The sequence below is a fragment of the Eptesicus fuscus genome, chromosome 4 (assembly GCF_027574615.1).
Source record: "Eptesicus fuscus isolate TK198812 chromosome 4, DD_ASM_mEF_20220401, whole genome shotgun sequence".
Lineage (NCBI taxonomy): Eukaryota > Metazoa > Chordata > Mammalia > Chiroptera > Vespertilionidae > Eptesicus > Eptesicus fuscus.
The window spans coordinates 25,601,069-25,624,882 of NC_072476.1; the positions used below are offsets into that span (position 1 = coordinate 25,601,069).

At 41.8% G+C, this 23,814-nt stretch overlaps 1 protein-coding gene across 4 annotated transcripts in view; it reads left to right on the forward strand.

Moving 5' to 3' along the window:
- The window catches only part of VKORC1L1 (vitamin K epoxide reductase complex subunit 1 like 1), a 65,282-nt gene that overhangs the window by 37,684 nt on the left and 3,784 nt on the right, over positions 1-23,814 (forward strand). For 2 of the 4 annotated variants that reach the window (XR_003617510.2, XM_008141517.3), the window contains exon 2: positions 18,973-19,082. The exons of 1 other annotated variant lie outside the window; for it this stretch is intronic. Coding sequence is in view for 2 of the 3 variants with exons in the window: in XM_008141517.3 (XP_008139739.2) it covers positions 18,973-19,082 (110 nt within the window). In the remaining variant the exon portion in view is untranslated. Of the gene's footprint in view, positions 1-18,972; positions 19,083-23,545; positions 23,651-23,814 lie in introns of all 4 variants that reach the window. One more of the 4 variants, XM_054714801.1, reaches the window with a different exon arrangement.

Sequence of the window (23,814 nt, forward strand, 5' to 3'; positions counted from 1 at the left end):
GTTGTCGCCAGGGTAATGATGCAAACATCCCACCCAGCCCCTGGCCGCTCAGCACCTGCATATGCAAATTAACCCGCCATGTTTGGTGGATTAATTTGCATGCTCACTCCTGATTGGCTGGTGGGTGTCACGAAGGTACGGTCAATTAGCATGTTACTCTTTTATTAGATCAGTGATGGGCAACCTTTTGAGCTTGGTGTGTCAAATTTCGCCAAAAAACTGAGCATAACTTGGGTAGTGTGTCACTTTGAGGAAAAAAACATTATTTCGCAAATGTTTCATCCTCAGCATGTGGCCACCTCAGCGGCCGCGTGTCATCAGAAATGGCTACGCGTGTCAGTGCTGACACGCGTGTCATAGGTTCGCCATCACTGTATTAGATGGATGTATGATTTTTTGAAGTGCTTTTTTTCACATTGATGTGAAAATCTATTGATACGATCATATGATTTTTATCCTTGATTTTGTTTAAGTGATGTATCATATTAATTGATTTCTGGATATTGCACCAATCTTGCATACCAGGAATAATTTCCATTTGGTCATGGTATATGATGTTTTTAAAGTATTGCTGAATGTGGTTTGCCGATGTTTTGTGTGTGTGTGTGTGTGTGTGTGTGTGTGTGTGTGTGCGTGTGTGTGTGTGTGAGAAGAGAGAGAGAGAGAGAGAGAGAGAGAGAGAGAGAGAGAGAGAAAGGTTTATTTGCATGAAATTATATCCCTTGGTTTCCAAAGACCCATTTCCTGGAAATCAATCCTGGAAAATGTGCAGCTGGGGCTTCAGCAGAACTAAAAGCAAAGCCAGTGTCCAGAGTTTCCATTCTATGGTGGAATTGAGTACAGCAGAGCATCAGGCTAATGGTAGATTTTGCTGATATTTTGTTGAGAATTTTTGTATCTCTGTTCATCAGGGATATCGGTCTATAATTTTCTTTCTTTGTAGTGTCTTTATCTGCTTTTGGAATTAGGATAAAGTTGGTCTCATAAGATGAGTTTGGGAGTCTTCCCTTCTTTTGAGTTTTGTGGAGTAGTTTGAGAAGCATAGGTGTTAATTTTTCTTTGAATGTTTGGTAAAATTGACCTGTGAAGTCATCTTGTCTAGGACTTGTTTGTTGGGAGTTTTTTTATTTGCTGCTTCGATTTTGTTCATTTGTAATCAGTATGTTCAGATTTTGTTTCTTCTTGATTCAGTTTTAAAAGATTGTATGTTTCCAGGAATTTATCCATTTCTTCTAGGTTGTCCAATTTGTTGGCATATACAGGCAGTCCTCGGGTTACGTCGAACTCGACATATGTCATTTCGTGGTTACGTTGCCATCTCCCACTTATTTACATAAAAAAAAGTTCCATCATATCAACGTATGTATGTATGTTCTTTATGTTTTTTATTATTTATTTACCACAAGTAAAGGCCAGGAATTGTTATCTTTTAAATTTTTTTTACCATTTCCCTTCATTACTGCTGTGTATGTGCTCCATGCGAGTCACGTAGGTGCTTATGTAGGCGAGTTCCGACTTACAGCGAAAATCGCGGTATGTTGTGCCATAGGAACGGATCTCTGACGTAACCTGAGGACCTTCTGTAGTTATTTGTAATATTTTATTGTAACCCTTTGTATTTCTATGGTATCAGTTATTTCTCCTTTTTCACATCTTATTTATTTTGAGTCCTCTCTCTCTTTATGAGTCGGTTAAATGTTTATCAATCCTGTTTATCTTTTTAAAGAACCAACTCTTGGTTTCATTGATCTTTTGTTTTGTTATTTTATTTTATTACTAGAGGCCCAGTACATGAAGTTTGTGCACTGCGGGGGAAAGGGTCCCACAGCCTGGCCGTTGCCCTCTCACAATCTGGGATCCCTTACTCCTTACTGCCCGCCTGCTCGCTTCTTACCGCTCGGCTCGCTGCTCCTTAGGGGCAGGCTCCTTACCCCTCAGTTTGCTTGCTGTTCCTTAGCACTGCCACAGAGGTGGGGGAGGTTCCTGCCACCGCCGCTGCACTCAACAGCCGTGAGCCCAGCTTCTAGCTGAGCGGCGCTCCCCCTGTGGGAGCGCATTGATTACCATGGGGCAGCTCCTGAGTTGAACGTCTGTCCAGGTGGTCAGTGTGCATCATAGCGACAGACGGGTTGTTCTGGTCATTCCGCCATAACGGTTGCTTAGGCTTTTATTATATAGATTTTTTAAAATTGATTTCAGAGAGGAAGGGAGAGGGAGAGGGGGGTGGGAACATCAATGAGGAGAGAGAATCATTGATCAGCTGCCTCCTGCACACCCCCTACTGGGGATCAAGCCCACAACCCAGGCATGTGCCCTGGACCGGAATCCAACTAGGGACCCTTCAGTCTGCAGGTAGACACTCTATCCACTGAGCAAAACTGACTAAGGCTTTTTTTTTTTAAGACTCTATTTTGTTTAGTTCCACTCTGATCTTTATTTCCTTCCTTCTACGGTAAAACCTTGATATAACAGACTAATTCGGGTGAGAGGTTGTCCGTTAAAGCCAAAAGTCCATTATAGAATAAAGTAGATTTTCTGAATGTCTATGTTAAAAATTTGATAAATTAGTTAACCTGTTTTTGTAGACACACTTGTGTAATTAAAATTAAGTATATATGAAAAGTTTAATTTCACAGAAATGTTTTCTATATGTATTACTGTAGTTTTTAATTCATACTGAATAGATCGAAATGTGTGCCTTCACCAGTCACCATGAGTAAACAAATGCACACGGGTGGAGCGTGACTTAGCACTCATTGAAACATCAGCCACTACAGAGCCCTGGCTGGTTTGGGCAGGGGTCCTCAAACTTTTTAAACAGGGGGCCAGTTCACTGTCCCTCAGAGAGAAGGAGTGGAGTCGGAGAGTGCGGCGCACATTCCACACATGCGCACTGCGGGCCCAGGACATGTCGGCTGCTAAGCAGGACAGGCAGCGGCGGCAAAAACACCCGGCTGGATAAATGTCCTCGGCAGGCCGTAGTTTGAGGACCCCTGGCTTAGGGTGTTGGCCTGTGGACTGAAGGGTCTCAGTTTTGTTCCTGTCAAAGGCGGTTGCAGGCTCCATCCTGAGCCCCGGTGGTCAGCATGTATGTGGGAGGCAACCAATTCATGTGTCTCTCTCACATCGATCTTCCTCTCTCTCTGTCTCTTCCCCTCTCTTCCACTCTCTCTAAAAGAACAAAACAAAACAGCAACAACAACAAAAAAATTGCTGCAGAAAGTTACATCATGGGACAACAGAACTAATTACCACGCATGATACAGTGTGATCACATGATAATCATTCGCCAAACATTATTTATGAACAGCGACTCTTGGATTTAATTATGTAGACTGTAGTTGTAGATTTGTAATATTTATTTATGTCGACGAAACAACTACAGTGTTTTTTCCAGCATATAGCTTATTTGCTAAAGTTTAAAATTAAAATAACAGTGAATCAATACCAAAAAATAACCTGTTCATTTAATTGTAAACAAATCTTGGTTAAAATCATTTAAAAATTAACTGGGTGTTATTTTTCACATATGACATACAGACTAGAAATTTTGTCCATTAAATCTGAAATCTGTTAAATCAGGGTATGTAAAATCTAGGATTTACTGTACTCACTTTGGTCTTTGTTCTTTTTCTCATTACTTTAAGTGTAAGGTTAAATTGTTTATTTGAGATTTTTCTTGTTTCTTAAGGTAGGCCTGTAAGGCTATGAATTTTCCTCTTAGGACTACTTTTGTTATGTCCCATAGACTTTCTGTTGTGTTTTTATTAAAGTTTTGAGATTTTATAGCTCAATGCTAGACCATGGTAAGTGCACCAAGCTAAAATTGGGGGCGGGTATGTGGCTTGGGGCTTAGTCTTTATCCTCTGTTAATCTGGACACTCTGTCTTTATATCCTGTAACTGCATACTCTTTATCAATAGTGTTGTTGTTCTGGTCAGATACAGGGGTTGGCTGACTTTTTCTTAAAGGACCAGATACCAAATATTTTCGTTTTGCAGGCCATATGATCTCTGTCCCAACTAACTTGGCAATACTATTATAGTATGGCAGCAGCCAGAAACAATATGAATGAGAGTGGCCATGCTCCAATTAAACTTTATTTATAGAAACAGACAGTGAGTGGAATTTGGCTCATGGATTGTAGTTTACCAACCTCTGGACAAATAAAACCTCCAGAGTATTTTTCACTGGAATTGCCAGACTTTCACAGTGTTCTTCATAGTAAATTTTTGGTATGCCACATAATCTTCACATTTTGTGTAAATCTGTCTAGGAATTTTTTCAAATGTTATAACAGACAAATATTCAGATGTTTAGTTTTATTTATATGAATTTTGTAGGTGGTTAATGACAGCTATGCCTACCTATTCTTTTAAGTCATAGTTTATTGCTAGCATAATTGCCAAATTTAGGAAGTACTTTTTACTCTGTATTTTAGTAACCTATTCCTTAGGATTTGATATTGAATATTGTCTTTTTCCTTAAATTCTCTTCATGTCTTCCTATTATTATACTCTCTCCTAGTTCTCCTACTGCTCTAGGTCATTTTTTAGTCACTTCATGGAATCCTTTTCTATAATCATTTTTCAGAATACTTGCCCTGAATTTTTATTCATGACCATAGTTTTTAGAACCATACTTCTAAATTCACATTATAGACCCATTTATAAACCTTCAGATTTTAATTTTTGGCTGCTTATTAAACTCTAGAGGCCTGGTGCACGAAATTCATGCATGGGGGGAGGGGGTCCCCTCAGCCCAGCCTGCACCCTCTCCAATCCGGGATCCCTCTCACAATCCTGGACCACTGGCTCTTAATCACTCACCTGCCTGCCTGCCTGATCACCCCTAACTGCCCCCTCTGCCAGCCTAATCACCCCTCACTGCCTCTGCGTGCTGGCCTGATCTCCCCTAACTGCCCACCCCCTGCCGGCCTGGTTGTCCCCAACTGTCTCCCTTCCCACCCCCTGCCGCTGGCCTAGTCACCCCTCACTGCCCTCACTGCCCTCACTGCCAACCTAATCGCCCCCAACTGCCCCCCTGCTGGCCTGGTTGCCCTCAACTGCACCCCCCCCCCCGCCGGCCTGGTCGCCCCTAACTGCCCCCCTGCCATCCTGGTCACTCCCAACTTCCCCGCCTGCTGGTCTGGTCACCCCCAACTGCCCCCCCTGCCGGCCTGGTCACCCCTCATGGCCCCCCTGCCAGCCTGGTTGCCCCACGCAGCCTGCTTCAGTTGTTTGGTCATCCCTCACTAACCCCCCTGCCGTCCTGGTTGTAGGGAGCCATCTTGTGAGGGTGTGAGTGTTAATTTGCATATAACCTCTTTATTATGTAGGATAATTACCTGGGTCTCTTGGCAATGAAATGGGGCACCTGTCATTTAATAAGGCTTGCTACCATGTCTGTTGCATTATAGGATTCAAACAACATGAGCAATTCCCTGGGAATAGACTCACCCCAGTCCCCAAACCCCAGCAACCTCATCCTGGCAGTCTGAAAAGGAGCTGGGTCTGATGGTGATCAAAGAGGTCCCTGTGAATGAGGCACCTGCAGTGGCTTCCCACAGCCCAGTCTTCCTTCCAGTCATGTTCCCACAACAAACTTGGGGTCCAACGAAACCTCACACTTAGAGCAGGAGCCGCTAAGCTGTGTATGGGCTGAAGGTTGTCTCTTCCAGGCCTAAGAATGTCATCCCTCAGAGCCCTTTCCTTGATCTCTTATGGACTGCAGATAGCAGAGGGTGGCCTCCTGGTAGGTAGAGATGACCTGTCCCTCCTGCCCTCCTCCCTGCCCTAGTAACAGACTGGCCCCTGACATTTACACTTCCCTGAGCCTCTCTTAGCCTCCCAGAGGTTTTGCTCAGGGGTCTCAGCTTTTTCAGAGGGAACTTGGCTACTCAGCTCTCATGAGTCTTTTATGGATCCTAAGGACGTCTCTTCAAGATTAAGGTCATGGCCCTAACTGGTTTGGCTCAGTGGAGAGAGCATCGGCCTGTGGACTGAAGAGTCCCAGGTTCAATTCCAGTCAAGAGCATGTACCTTGGTTGAGGACACGTCCCCAGTAGAAGGTGTGCAGGAGGCAGCTGATCGATGATTCTCTCTCATCGATGTTTCTGGCTCTCTATCCCTCTCTGTAAAAAAAAAAAATATATATATATATATATATATATATATTTTTAAAGATGAAAAAGAATTTCTTTTGTATAATCACTTCATTGATGTTTCTATACTGAAGCAAAATGAACATCTGTATAAATGTCAATAATTTTAAGAAAACATTTCTTTTTGCTCAATTGGTTAATTAATATAAATGGGACAAGAAGAAAATGGTTAGGAACTAAGATAAAGCCAGGAATAAAGGTAACACATAAAATCTATAATAATAAAAGCGTAATATGCTAATTAGACCGGACGTCCTTCCATATGACCTTCTGGACAAAGCGGGGCTGCCAGGGCCGAGGCAAGCCACCACGGTTGTGAGGGCCAAGCCCCTTCCATGAATTTCATGCATCGGGCCTCTAGTATATTTCATATAGTTCCATATAGATTTTAGAAACGAGAGAAAACTACAGTGTTTTCAAATGTTCCAGTGTGGAAAAAAATTTACTGAAATGTTTTTAAACTAGAGGCTGGGTGCACAAATTCATGAGCAGGTCGGGTCCGGCTGGCCCGCCCAGATTGGGGCTGATTGGCCGGGCCGGCCAGCGGGGAAGGGTCGTGGGGGGGCCAATTGGGGGCGGGGCCTGGAGAAGACCCACTGAGCTGGAGCTAAGCATGGGCCCCAGGCTTCCCAGAGAGGATGACCTCAGCAAGGATACAGAAACCACCAGAAGGCTCTGCAAACAGGCCCTGAGCTCCCTTTGGCCAGGCCGACTCAGCTGGTGTCTGTGTGTACATTAGACACAGCCCGGCACTTGCCTTTGTCTGTTGGTCAAATCCATTGCATCGAAAAATGTGTTCCCCTTCTTCTCTTTGGACCCTTACAACAAAGACCGGCCAATTGGAAGATGCGGGCCCTAGTTGCAGAATCAGGATACACAATTTAGGCCTAAGACAACTGGGTAGCAACCTCCACGGAACAGAACACACTGTTTTAGAGTCTTAATTCTCCCCTAAAACGTGCCTAGTGCTCCTCTTTAGCTGGGAGAGACTGAACTAAGGAACCAAAGACCAAGTTTTCTTTGAGGTGGAATCCACTGGAAGCTGGCTGATGGCAAGACCCCTCACAGGAGGCTGCCTTCCCCCCAAGCTCAGTGTGCTCTGAGCTGGTCCATTTCTGGCGGTGCCAGGTCCGGGGCTGCTAGTTGGGCAGCAGGTCCACAGGGTTCCTCTCCACTGTCTTCCTGGAATCCCGAGCAGTATGCTCCGGCCCTGCGTGCCAGGTGGCTGTTGCTAGAGCTTGGTCTCGGAGAGTGAAGGAGCTGGCCTGCGCCAAGAGGGACACGCAGGTGGCCAGGCCACGCCCCCCCACCCCGCTTCTCAGTCTTGCTCGTGTGGATCAGGCCAAAGCCCGCTGCCCGAGACTGGCGCCATGTGGGGAGGGTCGCAGCAGGGAGAGAGATTTCCTGACCTGCCAGCCTTGGTAACGGTGATCTTGGTGCCCAGCTGATTGAATTCGTCCCACAGAACCTTCATCTCAAGCTGCATGCTCACGCTGGCCACTTTCGCATTTTTTACCAGTGCCTTGGTGGCAGTGGCCCCCCTGCAACTGGTCCTTGGGCCCTTGGCTCAGCAGCGGCACTGGTGGCGGCCCCTACGGCCAGAGTGTCCACTGTAATGGTTGCTGGGCTTTTATTATATAGACTAGAGGCCCGATGCACGAAATTCGTGCACGGAGGGGGGTTGTCCCTCCAGCCCAGCCTGTACCCTCTCCAATCTGGGACCCCTGGAGGGATGTCTGACTGCCCGTTTAGGATCAGGCCTAAACGGGCAGTCGGACATCCCTCTTACAATCCAGGACTGCTGGCTCCCAACTGCTTGCCTGCCTGCCTCCCTTATTGCCCCTAACCGCTTCTGCCTGCCAGCCTGATCACCCCCTAACCACTCTGCTGCCAGCCTGTTTGCCCCCAACTTCCCTCCTCTGCCGGCCTGGTCACCCCTAACTGTCCTCTTCTGCAGGGTTGATCACCTCCAACTGCCCTCCCTTGCAGGCCTGGTCCCTCTCAACTGCCCTCCCTTGCAGGCCGGGTGCCTCCCAACTGCCCTCTCGTGCTGGCCATCTTGTGGTGGCCATCTTGTGTCCACATGGGGGCAGGATCTTTGACCACATGGGGGCAGCTATATTGTGTGTTGCAGTGATGATCAATCTGCATAGTACTCTTTTATTAGATAGGATAGAGGCCTGGTACAGGGGTGGGGGCCAGCTGGGTTGCCCTGAAGGGTGTCCCTGATCAGGGTGGGGTTCCCTTGGGGCGTGGGACGGCCTGAGCGAGGGGCCTGCAGTGGTTTGCAGGCCGGCCACGCCCCCTGGCAACGCAAGCGGAGGCCCTGGTATCTGGAATTTATTTTCCTTCTACAATTGAAACTTTGTAGCCTGGAGTGGAGCCAAACCTGCGGCTCCCACCGCGGCCGGTAGCCATTTCTGTTGGGGTTATAATTGAAACTTTGTAGCCTTAAGCGGAGGCCTGGGCCCGGCCAGGGTGTGCGGAAAGCTTTGCTTCCCCTGTTGCCTGGGACAACCCTGGCCTGCTCTTTCAAGCTCCATTCTGCTGCCATTTCTGTTTGAATTTGTTTACCTTCTGTAATTGAAACTTTATAGCTTGAGTGGAGGCTTACGCCTGGCAAGGGCAGGCAGAAAGCTTGGCTTCCTCTGTTACCTAGGAAACCTTACTCTCTGTGGCTGTAGCCATCTTGGTTGAGTTAATTTGCATACTTGCTCTGATTGGATGGTGGGCGTGGCTTGTTGGTGTGTCGGAGGTATGGTCAATTTGCATATTTGTCTATTATTAGGTAGGATTGGCAGCCCAGTACACGAAAATTCGTGCTCTGAAGGGGGTCCCTCAGCCCAGCCTGTCCCCTTTCACAGTCTGCGAACCTTCAGGGGATGTCCTACTGACAGCTTAGGCCCGCTCCCCGGGGAGCAGGCCTAAGCCACAGTCTGGCCTCCCTCTGCGGGAGGTGACCGGGCCAATCGGGAAGGTGCCACCCACATCACCCTGCCGCTGCTGCTGCTGCCTCTGGCCTCCCTCTGTGGGAGGCAACTGGGCCCATTAGGGGAAGGCGCTGTCCCCATCACCCCGCTGCTCCTGCTGCCACTGCCAGCCCTTGCAGCCACCCCTCCTTGGCCCTCGCAGCCGCTACAGCTTTGTTCAGGAGAATGTCTGGAAGATGTCCGGTCTGTCCGTCTAATTAGCATATTACCCTTTTATTAGTATAGATTACCCCATCCTTAGCAATTTTAACCCTTTGCACTCGCTTGCTTTTTTCTCAATTCCTTTATTCTGATGCTAACCATGTCGAGTCACACTCGACATCCGAATGCAAAAGGTTAAAGTACAGTGCTATATTTGAAAATCTGCTTATTCACCTTTCCAAGGAAAATAATCTTGTATGTGTAATACCAGTTCACTTTACTTGTGAATTGACTTGCTAAAACTTATTACATCAACTTTATCAAAGTTTATTAGACTTTTAATACTTCATTATATTTATCAAGAATTAAGTGATTATTCTGATGGTTGAAAATGCTAGAATTTGCATTTTATAACTTAATGTGACATAAAGGAAAGAGTGTAGCACTGCCACCCAGGAGACCAGAGAGATCTAGCTTTGGTTCTGGGGCTGGATTCCTACAGGCTTGGCCAGCCACGCACTTCTTGCTCCTGGGTGGAGAGGAGTGTGGACTGGTGAGAAGTGATTAACAGAATTTAACTTGAGAGATAGAAGCACTCTAATCTGGTGTTGGAGTGGGTTCGTTTGTGAAAGGTACTTAAATTCTACTTTCACACTGTTGGTAAGTATTCCAGAATTAGTATATCTAGATCATAATTACTATATCTACTTTTATTGCGCTTCACAGATAATGCTTGTTTTTAATAAATTGAAGGTTTGTGGCAATCCAGCTTCGAGTAAGTCAGCGCCATTTTTCCAACAGATGATGGTTAGCATCTTTTTAGCAATTAAGTAGTTTTAAATTAAGGTATGTACATTGCTTTTTTTTAGACAATGCTGTGCATACTTAATAGACTACATAGTGAAATCACTTACATGTACTAGAAAACCAAAAATTTTGTGTGCTTCACTTTATTGCGATATTTGTTTTATTTTGGTAGACCGGAATCAGACCTACAGTGGCTCCAAGGTATGCCTGTATTAGGATTACTCAGGTATTCCAGTTGTCAAAAAATATATGGTTAAGATTTGTGCATTAAATGTATGTACATTTTACCTTAGAAAATAAAAATAATTGAGTGGTGAGTGGACAGAGGTGGAGATGAAACAAGAAAGGCATAGTTTTTTCAGCTAAGTAATAGGTACATAAGATTATTAACATTGTTCAAAACAGTACCATACTGTTTTTAAAATTTATTTTTATTTTTATTGATTTCAGAGAGGAAGAGGAAGAGAGAGAGAGAGAGAGAGAGAGAGAGAGAGAGAGAGAAGAGAGAGAAACATCAATGATTGGCTGCTTCCTGCATGTCCCACACTGGGGATTGAGCCTGCAACCCAGGCATGTGCTCTTACTGGAATCGAACCGTGACCTCCTGGTTTATAGGTTGATGCTCAACCACTGAGCCACATCAACTGGGCAGTACCATACTGTTTTGATTGTTACAGCTTTGTAGTATAGTTTGAAATCAGGGCATGTGATACCTCCAACTTCATATATGTACATTTGAAGCCTTCCATAATAAAATGTGGTGTGTTGTTTTTTTTAAAGTAACATTCTGGTCTACCATATTAGAGAGACAAAATGTAATATTTAGAAATAATAAATCAATAACTAGCAATGCAAGCGTATTTAGAAATGAAGTAAGTAGGAGGCAAATACAGTGTGCCTCTGGCGATTAGAGCTGTGTGGAGTAGGGATATCTGTTTTGTTTTATAAGGCTTTCAGTGTTACTTGATTTTTAAACGTTATGCATGTATTTCTTTGATAAATGATGTATTCATTCTGTGGATCACTGCATTGTTTTCAAGGAAAATATCCACATGATCCTATGTGAATAATTAGTCATAGACCAGTGCTTGGAATATGTAAATATTCTGTTTATCCATGATAATTTTGGCAGTATGCCAAGTTATATTTTCATTATCAAAGGTGGTGATTTACATTTGAATTCCTACTTCAGATGATTAAGGCTAAGCAGTTTGATTTCATAATTTCATTCTGTCTGTAACCTTGCCCTTGTGCAGTTTGTTCTTTACACAGTAGTCAAGAGTGATCATAGATTAGCTTATATTACTCTCCTATTTAAAAGCCACTTAATCTCTTCCCATTACAATTAGAATAAATTTCTAACTCTTCATCATGGCCTACAAATAAGGCCATAAATAATGTAAATAATTGGGCTCCTGCCCAGTCTTTTGAAACTGTCTCCTCATCATTGTGGTAGCCTTAATGGTCTTCTTTTGCACACTCATAGTTCAATGCTGCCTCAACTTGCCATTCCTCCTGAGACTGGCTGCTTTTCATCATTTAGGACTTAATTCCTTTAAAAGTCCTTACCTGACCACCTCGCTAGAGTAGCCCCCTCCACTCCTTCTCCATCCAGAGCAGTAGTGCTGCAAGTGGTCCTCAGGCCAGAAGCATGTGCATCACCTGGGAGCATTTTGCATATCTGCTAATAGACTCCTCGGTTACCGAGTCATTTGTTTACCTGTTTATTCTCCCTAAATGAAACAAGCTCTGCAGGAGCACCATCTTGTCTGACTTGTACACTCCTAGACCCCAGCACCTGACTCTATCTGCACCTAGAACATGCTCAATAACTATTCGATGTGCAAAAGAATATCCAAATATGGTGGAGATACTCTGTGTTACTTGAAATGTATGACTCTGTACAATAAAAATATTCACGGCTCTCACTTGCTTATAAAATTGAGTTTATTCTGATCTCTCAATATCATATTTATGAAGAGGTATCACTCTATTTCTTGGATACAGAGTACTATTAAAATAGTGTGACTGCCGAAACCGGTTTGGCTCAGTGGATAGAGCGTCAGCCTGCAGGACTGAAGGGTCCCAGGTTCGATTCCGGTCAAGGGCATGTACTTTGGTTGCGGGCACATCCCCAGTGGGGGGTGTCAGGAGGCAGCTGATTGATGTTTCTCTCTCATCGATGTTTCTAACTCTCTATCTCTCTCCCTTCCTCTCTGTAAAAAATCAATAAAATATATTTTTTAAAAAATAGTGTGACTAATAATCATTTATCCTTGTTCTTAGATAGTTTATCTTCAGAAGCAAAGTTTGGGTTTTATTGAGTGCTTTGTAATGGACTTAAAACTATGACTGGTTTTCTTTTGATTATTTTAAAGAGCACACTCATTCAGCTGGCCAGCATGGCTCAGTGGTTGAGCATCTGCAACCTAGTGCAGCTACTATGGAAAACAATATGGAGATTCCTCCAAAAATTAAAAATAGGTTCTATACATCACTAATTATCAGGGAAATGCAAATCACAAACACAATGAGATACCACCCACACCAGTTAGAATGGCTATTATCAAAATGTCAACAAATAACATGTATAGCATCTTTTCATATGTTCGTTGTTCAACTGTATGTCTTCTGCTTATTTTTTATAGGATTCTTTATATATTTTTTGTTATTCTCTTAAATGAGTTTCTTATGTATTTGGATATCAACTCCTTATTGGATATATCATTTGCAAATATAGTCTCCCATTCAGTAGATTTTTGTTTTGTTTTCTTGAAGCTTCCCTTTATCGTATTCCCTTTTTAATTTGATGAAGTTCTATTTGTTTAATTTTGCTTTTGTTTCCCTTGCTCAAGGGGACATATTCACAAAGGTGTTACTCAGACTTATTACCTATGTTTTCTTCTAGGAGTTTTATGGTTTTAATTTTTACATTTAAATATTTAATCCATTTTGAGTTTATTATTGTATGTGATATAAGAAAGTGCTCCAATTTCATTTTTTGACATGTGTTTGTTTAATTTTCCCAGCACCACTTGTTGAAGAGACTGGCATTTCTCTTTTGTATATTGGTCACGTTTGTCATCAATTGATTGATTCTATAAACAAGGTTTTATTTCAGAGTTCTCTATTCTGTTTCATTGATCTATGTATATGTGCCACTGCCATACTGTTTTGATTGTCATAGCTTTGTAGTATAGTTTGAAATCAGGGAGTGTGATGCCTCTAACTTTGTTTTTACCCCCTCAAGATTGTTTTAGCTATTTGTGGACTTTTGTGATTTCATAAATTTTAGGATTATTTTGTTCTAGTTCTGAGAAGAATGCCATTGGTATTTTAATAAAGACTGCATTAAGTTTATAGATAGCTTTGGATATTATGGTCATTTTAACAATGTTAATCCTTCCAGTCCTCCCATTTATTTGTATTCTCTTCTAGTTTTTTTTTTTTTTTTTTTTGTCAATGTCTCTTAGTTTTCAGAGTACAGGTCTTTTTACCTATTTTGTTCAATTTAATCCTAATTGTTTTCTTCTTGATGCAATTATAAATTGGATTATTTTCTTATTTCTCTTTCTGATCATTGTTAGTGTATAGAAACACGGTGGATTTCTGTATATTTTGTGTTCTGCAACTTTACTGAATTCATTTATTCTATTAAATTTTTAATGTATTCTTCAGGGGGTTTTATATAGCGTATCATGTTATCTGCACATAGTGACAGTTTTGCTTCTTCCTTTCGTAGTGGATGCCTTTTATTTCTTTATTGAATAATTGTTGTTATTGAATAATTGTCATTAGTATGGACAGCTTGGCTTGTTCCTACTCTTAGAGTGTGAGTATGACGCTGTCATATATAGCCTTTATTATGTTGAGGTAAGTACCTTCTACCCACTTTATTGAGAGTTTTTATCATAAATGGATGTTGAATTGTATGATTTTTTATCCTTGGTTTTGTGGATGAGATAACATTAATTATTTTGTGGATGTTGAACCATCCTTGTATATCTGGTATAAATCACACTTGATCGTGTTATGTAATCCTTTTCATGCATTGTTGAATTCAGTTTAATAGTATTTTATTGAGAAATTTTGCCTCTATGTTCATCAGGAATATTGGCCTGTAATTCTCCTTTTTTGTAGTGTCTTTGATTTTAGTGTTAGATAATGCTGACATTGTAAAGTGAGTTTAGAAGCATTCCTTTCTCTTCAGTTTTTTTGAATAGTTTGAGAAGGATAAAGTATTAATTTTTAAAATATTTCATAGAATTTACCCGTGAAGCCATCTGGGCTTTTGACTGCTGGGAGTTTTTTGTTTTTTAAATATATTTTTATTGATTTCAGAGAGGAAGGGGGAGAGAGAGAGAGAGAGAGAGAAACATTAATGATGAGAGAGAATCACTGATTACTGCCTCCTGCACACCCCCACCGGGGATTGAGCCCGTATCCCTTACTTTTTATTTGTCTGGGAAACTCTATCTTTCCTTCAATTCTGAATGATAAACTGTGGGATATAGTATTCTAGGTTTTAGGTTCCTCTCTCTCAACACTTTATTTCCTGCTACTTCCTTCTGGCTTATAGAGTTGCTGCTGAGAAATCAGTTAATAGCCTATGGGGTTTCCATTGTATGTGTCTTGTTCACTTTTGCTGCCTTTAAGATTGACTCTTTATCCTTAACTTTTACCATTTTAATTATAATGTGTTTTGGTGTGGGCCTCCTTGGCTTCATCTTGTTTGGAACTCTGCTTCCTGGACCAGGATGTCTATTTCCTTCCTCAGATTAGGAAAGTTTTTCAGCCATTATTTCTTCAAATATACTTTCTGCCTCTTTCTGACTCTTCTCCTGGGATTGCTGTAATGTGAACTTTAGACTGTTTGATATATGTTATCACAGAGGTCCCTTATACTCTAATTTAAAAAATTATATTTTTTCACTTTGCTGTTGTATTTGGGTAATTTCCACTATTCTGTCTTCCAGGTCCCAAATCTTTTCATTTGTATTAACCATATTGCTGTTGATTCCTTCTAATGTATTATTTATTTCAGTTATTCCTTCTAATGTATTATTTTATTCTTTGTCTCTAATTATACTTTGTTACATTTTCTAACTTTTTGAAAAGCTCTCTAGTTCCTCTAGTCTATTCTCAAGATTTTTTTTTAATATGATAAATCTTTATTGTTCAGATTATTACAATAGTTTCTCCTTTTTCCCCCCATAGCTCCCCTCTACCCGGTTCCCACCCCATCCTCTGCCCTTATTTCCCCCCTACTGTCCTCATCCATAGGTGTACAATTTTTGTCCATTCTCTTCCTGCACCCTCCCATACCCCTTTCCCCCTGAGAATTATCAGTCCACTCCCTTTCTATGCCACTGATTCTATTACATTCACCAGTTTATTCTGTTCCTCAGATTTTTAATTCACTTGATTTTTGGGTTCACTTGTTGATAGATATGTATTTATTGTTCATAATTTTTATCTTTACTTTTTTCTTCTTCCTGTTCTTAAAGAATACCTTTCAGCATTTCATATAATACTGGTTTGGTGGTGATGAACTCCTTTAGCTTTTTCTTATCTGTGAAGCTCTTTATCTGACCTTCCATTATGAATGATAACTTTGCTGGGTAGAGTAATCTTGGTTGTAGGTTCTTGCTATTCATCACTTTGAATATTTCTTGCCACTCCCTTCTGACTTGCATAGTTTCTGTTGAGAAAACAGCTGACCATCGTATGGGTGCTCCCTTATAGGTAACTAACTGTTTTTCTCTTGCTGCTTTTAATATTCTCTCTTTGTCTTTTGCTCTTGGCATTGTAATTATGATGTGTCTTGGTGTGGTCCTCTTTAGATTCCTTTTGTTTGGGGTTCTGTGTGCTTCCTGGACTTATAAGTCTATTTCTTTCACCAGGTGGGAGAAGTTTTCAGTCATTATTTCTTCAAATAGGTTTTCAGTATCTTGCTCTATCTCTTCTTCTGGCACCCCCAAAATTCTGATGTTGGTACACTTGAAGTTGTCCCAGAGGCTTCTTACACTATCTTCAACTTTTTTGATTCTTTTTTCTTTTTTCTTTTCCGGTTGAGTGTTTTTTGCTTCTTTGTATTTCAAATCTTTGACTTGATTCTTGCGCTCCTCTAGTCTGCTGTTGGGTCTCTGTATAATATTTTTTATTTCAGTCAGTGTATGTTTAATTTTTAGTTGGTCCTTTTTCATATCCTCGAGGGTCTCGTTAAATATATCGGCTTTTTCTAGGAAATTCTTGAAAAGCCTTATAACCGTGGTTTTGAACTCTATATCCAGTCGTTTGTTTTCCTCCCATTTCTTTCGTTTGTGATCTGTTACTTTGTCTCTGCATTTTCGCTGCTTCCCTGAGTTGGTAGGGTAGCTTTGTGTGCTAGATTTCCTATATGGCCCAGTGGGTCAGCCTCCCCAGTTATCTGAGGTGGACACTCTTGGTGCACCCCTTTGTGGTATGTGTGTACAGCCTTGTTGTAGTTAAGTCTTGATTGTTGTTGGTATCACTGGGAGGAATTGACCTCCAGGCCAATTGGCTATGTGTATCAGCTGTGTTGACTCTGGGAGACCTGTGCTGGAGACAGCCTTTAGGACCAGACTTGCAAAATTGCAAAAGCCTCTGTGCTCAGCTTGGATGGGGCGGAGTCTCCGGGCTGAGCAGACAGTCTTGGCTTTCCGTCAGCCCTGCCCTTGCGCGCGCGCCTCCAGACTTCTGCCTTCCACAGCTCCCCTGAGTTTCCGCCTGACAGTCCAGATTCCCCCAAGCTCGCCTGGAACTGGAGTTCAGTGGTCGGAACTGGGGTTCAGTGCAGTCAGGAGCTTCCAACTCCCTTCCACTAGGGAGAGCTAGTGGCAACCTCAGCAGTCAGTCTTCTCTGCGCACACTCGCAAGCGCGCACGCCTCCAGACCCCTCCCCGCTGCGGCTTCCCTGAGTCTCCTAGTGCCTTGCTCTCTACCCGACAGTCCAGACTCCCCTCGTATGAGCCTGATTCCACAGTGTTTTGCCCGGAACTGGGGTTCAGTGCAGTCGGAACTGGGCTTCACTGCAGTCGTGGGCTTCCTTCCCTCTCCCGCCAGAGAATGCCAGCCAGGCACTCGGCCGCCCTTCCTCTCTGCGTGTGTGTCTCCGTCCCTCAATCCTTTGCAGCTCCTTTGATTCTCCGTGTGCTTTCCCCTTTCCTTCTAGTTGTAGGATTTCCACTCAGCCAGCTTTCCTGTGGTTCTGGTTGATGTCTGTTCTGTCTTTTAGTTGTAGTTTTGAAATTGTTGTGCGTGGCAGCAGTTTAGGTATTTACCTATGCCGCCATCTTGGTTTCTCTCTATTCTCCAGATTGTTGAGCATTCTTGTGACCATTTCTTTCAATTCTATATCAGGCAAATTACTTATCTCTGTTTCATTAGTGTTTTGTTAAATGGGTTTTTTCCCTGTTCATTCGGGGCATGTTCTACGTCTCCCCGTTTATTTTACTTTCTGTGCGTATTCCTATGAATTAGATAAAATAGCTTTCTCTCTCAATCTTGAAACGTAGCCTTTGTGTAGACTGCATACCAGATGGTTTTGGCAGGCTGGTTGTAGTGTGTGTGTGTGGTGCCTCATGTGCTGCCTGACCAGGAGTGGGTTTAGGGCGGGCTGCCTGGTATATGGGCCTGTATCCTGTTGTTTCTTCTATAGCCCGATGAGGTCTGGGCAGGGCTGCTCTGAGTGAGTGCATCACATTGTCCTTCACATTTCTCTGGATGGAGCAGTGCCACTCGTACCATAACGCTTTGCTAACTCCACACTTTCTCCCAGTGGGGCAGCTCCATATGCATGAGCAGCAGCACCCCACTGTCTCTGCAGTTTCTTTGGACAGGCAGCAGGTACCACAGCATTTTGCTAGCTCTGCACTCTTTCTGCCATACCCACTGGCTCAGTCTGGGTGGAGGGGCCCCTTGTATGAATGCTCTGTTGCCTTCCTGTTGTGCTGGAGCTAGCTCTTGGGAGAGTTGGCTGGGTACATGCCAAGGCAGCACTGCAGGTTGGCCAGAGAACCTGGATAGAGTTCCTCCTTCTGTCCAAGTGCAAGGGAAAGCAAACAATGGCTCTCACGGCTCCTCTGTTCCTGGACGGTTCCCGCAACTTCTGGAGAGCTCTTGTGTTTCCCCAACCTTCTCCATGTGGTCTCTCTCTATTGTTTGTTGTGCAGAAGCTGTTCAGTTGTCTCTCAGGAGGAATTGCTCTAAATATAAGTGTACATTGGATGTGTTCTTGGGAGGGGCAAGCTCAGCATCCTCCTGTGCCATTTTGGATCTGCCTCTCTGTCTGCATACTTTGAATGAACAAATAGGACAACTTACGTTAATGGCTTTCAGTTGGGGGTGTTTTTGCTCCAGAGGACATTTGGCCATGGTTGCTAAGCACCCTGTGATGCACTGAACTGCCTCTACCACAAAGAATTAGCCCAAAATGTCAATGGTGTCACTGCTAAGAAACCCTAGCTGAAATTCAGAGAGCTGGGCCCTGGCCAAGTAGCTCAGTTGGTTAGAGTGTCGTCCCGAAATGCCAAGGTTGTGGGGTTCCATCCCTGCTCATGACACATACAAGAATCAACCAATGTGCATAAATAAGTGAACATCAAATCAATGTGTTGCTCTCTCTCAAATCAATAAATAAAAACAATTTTTTGAGAGAGTCCTTCTGTAAATACATTAGTAGCCATCAGAAAAAGAATACTTTGTCCTACCTTTTAGAAAAGAGGCTATATAGAAATTGGCAATTTAGAGATACGGATGGGTATATTGGCATAACATTCTCAGATAATTTTACATTTTTCAAAATAGGAAAACTCAAATATAGGGTTACTAGTTTTCCTTATTTTACAGATGGGGCCGAGGATTTGGTCTTTTGGGTTCCATTTTTGGAAAGGATGGTGCATTAAACCAGCCAAACAGTGTCTTTGGACTTATATTTTATATACTACAGTTATTACTTGGTAAGTATTATACAGCAATACAAAAATAAGTTTTTTGTTATATTCCACTTAGTACTTTGTGTCTTTGCTCTGATGCGTGTCTCTTTATCTTAAATAAAAGCATATGTTAATGATAGAACCAATAGTTTGTTTTACATTTTGTGTTGTGAGACTTGGTTCACTTTGATTTTGATGAAGGTAATGCTGAACTTGGTATCTGTTGGTATTTAGTCAGGGATAGTGGCATCCCATGATGTCTATAAAAACCAGTCCTATTTAGAGAAATTATTACTCCAGTCTTCCCTATAAACCTTTCTCCTTACTATTTTATATACTTGTTAGCTATTTTTAAATATATGCTTTGGGAAAACATTGATGGTTAATGATATTCATAATTCCACCACCTTTACCTTACCCACTATTTTCCATTGTCTTCTGAATTTTTTCACTTCTTTTTATACAAACTCTTATATTTTCTACCCTCTTAAATGTTTTGTTATTGTTAACATCAGGTTTCAAAGTTTTTTATGTCTAGATAATACAGATCAACTTTAAGTCCCGTCCCCGGCCCCTCCCCTCCCCCCCCACACACACACAACCTTCCTTCTTTGAATTATTTCCATGGAATAAATTTCCAAATGTGGGATGAATGAGACAAAAACAAGATTTTTAAATGGAGTTTAATAGGTATTAACAAACTGCTTTTCCCTCAATTGTCAGGTTTCCCAGAAGCTCCATCATCTTCATTTTAAGGAACTGTTTTCTGTAAAATACCTAATATAAGTTACATATTAGTAGCTTTTATTTTTATTTTACTATATTTTAACTTTCTTTTATTTTCAATTTAGTTATGGGATCCCGATTATAGTCCATTTTCATATTTTTTACAAACATTTAACCTGTTCTTTATCCTTTTATTATGTTAGTTTTGTGGATTTTGAATGTATAAAAGTTTTCATACTTTTAAAGTTAAATTCATTTATTTTTGCCCTTGCATTTCAATTGTTATTATTTCATCCTATTATCTGCCAGCTCTTCTGTGCTCTTCTAACTGAAGTTGATTTGTTATGAGGCAAATTGTGAATCTAAAGTTTTCTCAATGTCCTAGTAAGTTTTTCAATTCCATACTTATATATCCTGTAGAAATAGAAAAACATGCACAAGATTATTCATTGCAGTATAGTTTAAAATAGCAAAGAATTAGAAGCAGCTTAGCAAAACATAATGGTTGAATAAATTAAGTTACATCCATACGAGAAAACAGTGTAACCATTAAAGGAGAAAGTAGGTGAAAAGATAAAGGCATAGTTTAGTGAAAAAAGCAAATTGTGGTATAATGTTTATATATATATATATATATATATATATATATGTGTGTGTGTGTGTGTGTGTGTGTGTGTTATATATATGTGCATGTAAATGTATAAGGGTGTGGTGGTTGGGGGTCAGGGGCGAGACTCTCACTTTTTATTCCATTTATTGGTTTTGTTTGGATTTCTAAGCCCAAATTAAAATAGCCTAAGAAATGTTTTTTGGAGATAGAAGTGGTACACATTTCTATTTATTATATTTAATATCATTATGTATAGATATTTCAAATCATGTATTATATGTATTTTTTCTATTCATATTTTACTAGTAGCCCATTTGCAGGAAGAATCCTGCAAGCGGCCGCTGCGGCTGCTGCGACCGTGTGCACTGCTGCTGCGGCCGCCGCGACTGCACCCGCGTGCCGCTGCCGCCCACCCAGCTCCGTCCCGCCTGGGCTTTCCCTCTGGCAGCCACCTCACCTTGCTTTCCGCTTTTCCTCCCTCTTCCTTCTAAGTTGTCTTCAGTCTTCACTCCTCCCTCCCTCCGCGTATGCAAATTAACCGCCATCTTTGTTGGGTGATTTGCATACTCGCCCTGATTGGCTGGTGGGTGTGGCTTGGGCGTAGCGAAGGTGCGGTCAATTTGCATATTACTATTTTATTAGGTAGGGGGATGCTTGTTTGTATAATCCTCACCCAAGGATATTTTTCCCATTGATTTTTAGAGAGAGTGGAAGAGGAGGGATGGAGGGGGAGGAGGGAAAGATAGGGGAAGGGAGGGAGACATCGATGTAAAAGACATATTGATTTGTTGCCTCTCGCACACACCCCAACCAGGGCCTGGGAACAAACCTGTAACACAGGTAAATGCCCTTGACCAGGAATCAAACCTGCCACACTTCGGTGCTGGGCTGACACTCTAACCATTTAGCACCACTGGCCAGGACAACATTTTATGCATTTTTAATGTCAGGGTCTTTACCATTGAAGGCACATTTGAACTCATCTACAGTTTTCAGAGCACATCATCTTCACTTCTAAGTTATTTGAGATACAGCATTTTAAATTTAATTTATTCATTGGTACTTCACATGGTTCAAAAGTTTTTTTTTAAATGTATAAAATTCTACACAGTGAAAAGTCTGTCCCACCCTTGTCCCCCTCTGCCCACTTCCCACTGCCTCTCATCCCTGACTGGTAGCTTCTTGTTGCGGTTGTTAGGGAATTTCTTTAGGCATATAGTACAAGAAAATACAGACACATAATCTTAATTTTCTTTTTTTTTAAAAAAGCAAATGCTATACACACTGTTTTACATCCTTTTTGTTTTGCTTGACTGACATATCATGGTGATCTTTCCATAGCAGAACATTAAGTCTTCATTCTTTTTCACAGCTACAGAATATTCCATTGCTTGATTGTACAATCCTCTATTTAGAGTTACAGCACATTTTAATTCCACTGGGAGTTTATCCCAAACCACCATTACATTACATTACATTACATTACATTACATTACATTACATTAGAACAAGTTTGGTACAATAGTATTTAACTAATAGCTAGTGTTTATAAAGCATTCTAAGTATCTATACCTATTAGCTCTTTTAATCTGCACAATGGTGTTAGGATGTAGTCATGATTATTATCCCTCTCCCTTCCTTTCTCTAAAATAAATAAAAACATTAAAAAATAATTGAGGCTTTGCTAACTGTCATAACTACTCAACTCAGCCACTGTAGTGTGAAAGCAGCAATAGACATTACATAAGTCAATTAGTATAGTTGGGTTCCAGTAAATCTTTATTTACAAAATCAAGTGGCCAGTCAGATTTGCTAGTCCCTGGCATAAATAATCCAACAGCATCTTAGTTCTGAAAGCTTCCCTTATTTTATTTTATAAAAATATATTTTTATTGATTTCAGAGAGGAAAGGAGAGGGAGAGAGAGCGAGCGAGCGAAACATCAATGATGAGAGGGAATCATTGATTGGCTGTCTCCTGCACACCCGAGCATGTGCCCTTGACCAGAATCGAACTGGGGACTCTTCAGTCTGCAGGCCGACACTCTATCCACTGAGCCAAACCAGCAAGGGCAAGCTTCCCTTTTTAAAAAAATGCTTACCCAAGGATTGTTGATTTTAGAGAGAAACAAACATTGAACTGTTGCCTCCCATACATGCTCTGACCAGAGATTGAACTCACAACCTTTTTGGTATATGGGACGATGCTCCAAGACTTTTTTTTTGCCATTAAAAAATATATATATAATTGATTTTAGAGAAACATTGATTGGCTGCTTCTCGTGTCCCCACCACTTCCGGGGATTGAGCTTGCAACCTGGGCATGTACCCTGACCAGGAATCTACTCGGCGACCTTTCAGTGCACAGGACAATGCTCAACCAACTGAGCCACCCCAGCTAGGGCTTGAAGAGCCTTCTTAAAGCATCATACTTTAGTACTGACAGGTGGCATGGGCAAGTCAGGCCCCTGTGGCTGGGCTGTGTTCCACAGGCCACTTCTCTTTAACAGGCAGCATGGATTTTAGCTCCTTAACTAACTTCTTCAAACCTACCACCACTTTTTTTATTTTTTCTGTTTCTGTTATTCTGACTTACTAGTTGTTGGGTAAGAGGGTAGCTTAATATTCTGTGCTATTTCTTTAAAAATAAATGCACGTGTTCTCAGTACTGCTGGATACAGGAAATTACAAAACAGTACATGTAAAGATGTCTGATGGCATCAAGAATTCAGGCAAGGTTTTGTCAGGAGGGCCCAGCCTAGCACATGTAACTGCCTTTTTTCTTGATCTGGTTTGACCCACATGTGGTCAACTGGTCAAATGTGGTTTCCTTATCCTCCAGGGTGAGCCTTTCTGCATGTTTTTTTTTTTCTTCCTTCTTCAGCATGCTGGTGTAATCATCTCCCATTATGGATTTTTTATAAATTTGGTCTAAACATGGGAAAGCAAATTTTATTTCCCACATATGAGGAGCCTGTCATGAGAAGGACAGGGAAAATGTGTCCTGCTAGGAAGAAAGGTTACTTTATTCATTAAGAAAGGTGGCACTGTAGTTTCACAGATCAGCTTCATTGCATGTGATTGCAAGATTGCATATTTTCTTTGTGTGCCAAAGCTAAGGCTAGTTTATGAAATAAGTAACATGTCATCTAGAACAGCAGTCACCATCCGGCGGTCCGCTTGTAGTCCGTGAGGTCCAAAAGGTTGGCAACCGCTGGTTTAAGGAAACCTTTGGTCGACCGCTGATCTAGAATATTGGTAAGTCAAAAACATTGCCTTGTTATGCAAAGTCAACCTGCATAATCTTAACAAAATATGTTGGTAGTGTTCTCAAATTTCATAGTGTTTTTCTGTAAGATCAATATTTTCAACAGTAGCAAATCACAAAAGGTTACCTTTGAACTCAGAAACTTTCCATTGTC